This window comes from Crocuta crocuta, unplaced genomic scaffold (assembly GCF_008692635.1).
Source record: "Crocuta crocuta isolate KB4526 unplaced genomic scaffold, BGI_CrCroc_1.0 scaffold327, whole genome shotgun sequence".
Classification (NCBI taxonomy): Eukaryota; Metazoa; Chordata; class Mammalia; order Carnivora; family Hyaenidae; genus Crocuta; species Crocuta crocuta.
The window spans coordinates 774,681-780,706 of NW_027529176.1; the positions used below are offsets into that span (position 1 = coordinate 774,681).

At 62.8% G+C, this 6,026-nt stretch overlaps 1 protein-coding gene across 1 annotated transcript in view; it reads right to left on the reverse strand.

The window, feature by feature from the left end:
- SPATC1 (spermatogenesis and centriole associated 1) overlaps window positions 1-6,026 on the reverse strand; it is a 22,351-nt gene that overhangs the window by 5,422 nt on the left and 10,903 nt on the right. Inside the window, 4 exon segments of the mRNA XM_077758130.1 lie at window positions 1,276-1,415; window positions 1,504-1,668; window positions 1,671-1,871; window positions 1,986-2,708. Of these exon segments, the coding sequence (XP_077614256.1) occupies window positions 1,276-1,415; window positions 1,504-1,668; window positions 1,671-1,871; window positions 1,986-2,708 (1,229 nt within the window).

The following is a 6,026-nucleotide window of genomic DNA, read 5'->3' on the forward strand; positions in this document are numbered from 1 at the left end:
GTATGACCCTGGCAGCACTGGTCATTGTTGATGGAAGGTGAAAGGGGCCAATGCTTCTGGGATTGGAGATGGAATGAGCGTTCGGTGCCAGCCACAGCCCCTCCCCCACAGGCGCTGGCCGAGGGGCGCCAAGCTCCTTGACGTCCTCAGACGCCAGGACAAAGGTGGCTTCGGTACATGCCGCCCTCATCTTCCTGCTCTCCTCAAAGGGTTCTCACCTAGTGCTGTGACTGGGGGGTCCTGGGCAGAGGCACTGGCTCCCGATAAGTGGAGAGGGGCCGGAGAGGGAGCAGAGAGGGGCGAGGGGCCGGGCTGGGCAGCTCCCGTTGCTCGCTACCACTCTAGGTTTAAGGGAGACGTGAAGGGTAAAGTACAAACAGGTAAAGGGAAACGTAGATCATTCTGACCACGTTAAAATTGAAAACTGAACCAAAGGACACACTGATCAAAGGAAAAGGCGAGCTCAAGCCTGGACCCGGATGAGCCCACGGTAACCGGGCGATTCCTGCCAGTCACACACCAGGTCTGTGGTCTACAGATAAAGACGCCGGAGAGAAAGCTGCCAGGAGCACAGAGGCCTGTTGCCCAGGGAGAGCCCAAACGGCGTTCCTCTCCCGCCCCAGGTGTGGGGTCTCAGGCAGAGCTGGCGCGTTGGTGGGGGAGGGGGCACAGGCGATGGTTCTAGACAGCCGCCTCCGGGCCCCCAGCCAAGCACAGCCTGCACCCCCCGCCTGCCCCCCTCCCACGGCCGTAGAGAGCGTCCTGCAACTGAGGCAAGGTAGGGGCGCCCAGGACGTTTGAGAAACCCCGTCTGCCGTGCCCCTCACGGGAACCAGGCTCAGTGGATGGCGTGCCAAGAATGTACTGGAATGAGCCTGGGCCTGCGGTCCCTGAGGCTCTGGAGGGCACCCGTCGGGTGGGGAAGGCATCGATCTGTCAGTGGGGGGAGTGAGGGCTGGCCAACCGGAAGCCACAGCAGTGACGAAGGCGGGGGCAGTGCAGACCGGACCATGCTCGGGGCCCCACCCTGCCCTGTCCCTGGGGAGGCCACGTGGCGAGGACCGCAGGCTCCTGCTGCCAGATGGCGTGGACACCTTTTGGCCACTGCACGCCAACTCACCAGAGTCCGAGGGCGCCCTGACATGGAGGAAGAACGGTGTTCAGCCCCGTGCGTCCCCCCCACCCCCACCCCTGGGCAGCTCCTCCAAGGCCAGCACCTCCCCACCCCTGCCGGGTGACAGGGCAGGGCCTTTGGTGGTGAGTGGGACCGGGCACCTGGATGATCTTCTCTGGGATGTTGGAGACGGTGAAGCCATAGAGGCGCACGCGCTCCGGGAAGATACTGGACAGGATCCTGCGGTCCAGCTGGAAGGCGATCTCCCCCACCAGCCGCTCCCAGGCCATCTGCCTCGACTCTGGGGACAACAGGGGTGGGGAGTGCTCAGCAGCCAGGCTGGGGCCTCAGGGGAGACCCCGGCACTTGTGTTGAACTTGCTCACTGACCTCGGGGGCTGTTGGGGAGCTTGTTGCTCTTTCGGTGGGCCAGCTTCCGTTCCAGCTCCATGATGCTTTTCCGAGATGGTTCTGTGCCGCGTGGACCCCGGGGGTCGTTCACCGAAGCCGGGGAGGATGAGGTTCGAGGTGGGGAGTGGGGATTTCGTGGAGGGGAGGGGGGGGTGGNGGAACTGCTTGTCCCTGGGGGGCACCGGGCTGGCTCTCAGCGTCTGAGGTGCCGTAGGAGAAGGCCGTCCCGGGGCCAGATGCAGCCGAGGTCCCGACGGGGGTGGAGCTGTGTATGGGCGCGCCCACAGACGTCATGCTGAGGGGCTCCAGGTTCTGGATCGGCGGCGGGTGCTCGGCAGACGTTGGGACTAGTGACGTTGTGGGACAGAGAGGAGAGAAGGAGGGTCAGAGCAAGGCAGGACCAAGGACCGGCCTTGCGGGGGCTGGGGGTGCCCTGCTGCCCCTCTCCGTGCACCGGGTACCTTTGGTGGTGCCAGCAGGCCCTGCTGCAGCGGAGGGATGGAGTCCAGAGGGGTATCCTCCGAACGGCTCTGTGGGCCGCACCCTTGGGGCCTCCGACAGCACCTGATTGCTCATGGGGTTGGCCAGAAGGTTCTGAGAAACACCTAGAGGGGCAGCTGTGGAGGTGGGCAGGGGGCTGCTCAGAGAGATGGCCACTGGGCCTGTCACAGGGCCCATCGGGGCGCTGCCCAGAGTCAGGGGGCCAGTGGAGGGCTGACCCATGGAACTGCCCAGCGTGCCTCCGGGGGGCGCCACCCTGAGGCCGGCCAGGGCGCTGGTCGGGGTCAGGGGGCCGGTGGAGGGCTGACCCATGGAACTGCCCAGCGTGCCTCCGGGGGGCGCCACCCTGAGGCCGGCCAGGGCGCTGGTCGGGGTCAGGGGGCCGGTGGAGAGCTGGCCCATAGAACTGCCCAGTGTGCTTCCTGGGGGCGCCGCCAAGAGGCTGGCCAGGTGGCTGCTCCAGGAGCTCGGCAGGACGCTGGTGAACGGGCCGCTCTGTGGCATGGACCCTGGAGCAGGCAGCAGGGTGCTGAGGGGGCCCGTCAGGGGGCTCACGAGGGGGCCTGCCGCGGGGCCGGGCTCCGGGCTGTTTAGCATGTCGGCCAGGGGTGCCAGAGCCATAACGCCCACTTCTTCCAGGACAGGCTCATTTGCTGCTGCTGGGGACGGGGGCAGGAAGACACCTGGGGGACACAGAGAAAGCACTGAGACCCCTGGCAGCCCCACTCGGGGAGACCCCAGGGTCTTGCCTGCCTCTGACAAGCTGACCAGCTCTGAGCCTCGTCTCCTGGGTGGGCCGGGCAACGATCCTCCCCCGCAGATGGGGTCTGCGGGGCGACGCGGCGGATCCCACCGAAGGGCCTGGCCCTTTGCCTCTCCAGCCTCTGAGGCAGTCTTGTTCCCCTCGCTCACTTCTCTGCACCCCTGCCTCCTCCCCAAGTCACTGGGACCACCCACCGCTGCCCGGCCCTCCACGTGCCCACTGCACTGAGCTGCTGACCCCTCACTGAGGAGGGTCTCCTGGTGGTGCCCCCCCAGCTTGCCAAGCTGACCCATCCATTCCCGGGGGGGGGGGCGGGAGCAGTGGGCCTGGGTCTCCTGACCACCGTCCGGTGGGGACAGCCGAGCTTTGCCAGGTGGGGGACCCGCCGGGAGGCCTGGGCGGGTCCCTGGCTGCGCGGTGTCCCCGGGAACAGTGACCGCACATGCAGGAGGACCCGCCCAGATGCGCCGCTTCCCGCTCCTGGGTCCCTGTGGGGGGCCCGAGAGCCCCTTTCCCTTGAGTTCCTGAGGAGAGTGCCCTTGAATGACCACTGTTTTTGGGGAAAAGCCCTGGGGGCCCGGAAGCCGGGGGCAGTGCAGTGTGAAAACTACCCCCACAAAAGCAGAAGGCGCGCACCGCAGAGAGCGAGCGGAAAGTCGGAAGAAAGAGGAAAAGCGGTCGGCAGTCCTAGCTCCTCCCGCCCAGTCGCAAGGAAAAGCTCCGTGTTGACTTGACTTTCTCCGCGAGTTTAGCCATCAGGGGTCAGTGGACCTTGTCTGTGAAGGGCGGGAGGTGAACACGGCGTCGCGACCGGCCTCCCTTGTAACCACTCCCCTCGCGGCTGCGGTGCCAGCACGTGCTGGGGTCTGTGCCAGTAAAACTCCATTCGGAGACGCTGATACCTGAATTTCCCGTACTTTCCACATGTCCAGAAATAGTATTACTTTGATTTTCTTCCAATCAGTTAAAACTGTAAACGCCGTTCTTCGCTCCTGGGCCTTCTCTGTGGCCCGTGTCCGTCCGTCCACCTCGTCGTCCAGCTGGGCCCTCCCGGGACACCCTTGTCCGAGGACGGCACTCCGTGGCCGTCGCGGTTCCCGGGCTCGGGCACGCGCCACCACATGGAGCCTCCTCAAGTCGCTGGGCATCAGGTCGACTCCAGTTTTCCCAACGACAGTTAATTCTACTACAGACATCTTTTTTTATTAAGTTTTCAATTTCCATTCCAGCCAGTTAACATACCGTGTAATATTAGATTCTGGAGAACAGCATAGAAAACCGACCCTTCCATACATCACGACAAGTGTGCTCCTTCATCCTCACCCCCCAGCTCACCCATCCCCCACCCCGCTCCCCTCTGGTGACCAGCAGTGTCATCTCTGGAGTTCAGAGTCTGTTTCTTGCTTTGCCTCTCTCTTCCTTTCTTTTTCTTTCTTTTCCCCCCCATTTGCTTGTTTGTTTTGTCTCTTAAATTCCACATAGGAGTGAAATCATATTGTCTTTCTCTGACAAGTGATTTATCTTGGTTAGAACAATACTCTCTAGCCTCATACATGTTGTTGCAAATAGCAAGGTTTCAGTTTTGTATGGCTGAGTACTCCTCCATTGTGTGTATATACATACATCTCCTTTATCCTTTCATCCATCGGTGGACACTCGGGCTCTTTCCACAACGTGGCTATCGCTGACAGCGCTGCTATAAACATCGGGGTGCATGTGTCCCCTTCGAATCTGATTTTTGTATCCTTTGGGTAAATACCTAGTAGTGCAATTGCTGGATTGAAGAGTCGTTCTGTTTTTAACTGTTTGAGGACCCTCCATGCTGTTCTCCAGGGTGGCTGCACAAAGCGCACGAGGGTTCCCCTTTCTGCACGTCCTCGCCAGCACCTGTTGTTGCCTGTGCTGTGGCCTCCGGCCATTGTGACAGGTGCGGGTGACCCCTCCTGGTGGCTTTGGTTTGCTTCTCCCTGACGGTGAGTGATGTTGGGCGTTAGACTACATACATCATTAGTATCGATTCCTCCCCCTGAAAATAGGCGTTCTAGACGTCCTTCATGCGCACCCCTCAATCCGCCTTCCTTAAGGCCCCTCGGAAACGTCGTCACATCCCCCTTCCCCGAAGTCCCTGGGCTGATGTCTGCCCAGGGACTGTGTGGCAAGAGGCACCTCACTTTACTTTTGTTTCAAGTTTTGTTACTTGCGTTTTCCAGATGAATACATTAAAATTGCACAATCAAATCAACCAGTCGGATCTTTCATGATTTCTCATTTCAGCTTTTTGGAGATTTTTGCTTTAGGGTCAGACACAATTCAAGTGTGGGCCAACGGGCGCGGAGAGGGAGAGCCTGAAAGGGAAGGGCAGGGTGCGCAGGTCAGGGGGGGCCGGGCGGAGCCGCCAGGAGGAAGCAGGGACACAGATGGGGCCCGGGGCGCCTGGCCAGCCGGCGTTTCCCCCGAGGGTCCGGGTGACACGGGAGAGGAGCCGCAGAGCCCGGAGCCGCAGGAGCCTCAGCACAGCCCGGGCCCCCCCGGCAGCCGCGCCCCCACCCAAGACCTGGGAATCAGGTTCCCGCGTGGGGGCCCCCACGTCTCTCCTCCACGTCCGTCTAAGGTGGATCTACTCGTCACCTCCCTCCGTTTCCTCCTCTTCCTCCTCCACTCTCTCCAGCCAGGCTTCGGCAGGGGCGCCCACACTGCAGGGCCCACCTCCGCTCTCGCCGGCTTCCTGGCCGCTGGGCGGCACCCGTACGGCGGGGCGCCCCTCCTGGACGGAACCGTCTGGTTCGGCATCAGGCCCCTGGTCACCTGGTTTCCCCAGATGCCGCGCGTCCCACCTCGTCTGCCCTCTGCTCGTCCTCAGCGAGCCGGGTTTCGGGGGCACCGGGGACCAGCTCCACGCCCCACCCCTCCCCGGCCTGGACCCCAGACTCCGGTCCCCCGGGGCACCCGGGGCGGAGTGTCTGCCCCAGGCAAGCAGTCGGCCTCAGCACTTGTGATTCCCGCCCGCCCTGCCTCCCACCCGCGTGCCGCACCTTCGCCTGTGCCCAGGGCCCGCTCGTGGCCCATCATCGCGGGAGCCTCCCGGCTGGCCTCCTGATGCCAGCCTTCCCCCTCCAACGTCTGCGGCGTGTACCAGTTAAAATGCCCACCAGCTCACCGTCCTATTTTAAGTGCTAGATCATTCAAGGCCCTCCATGATCAGTCACCTCTCCGACTCCACCCCCCGCCACCCCCCCCC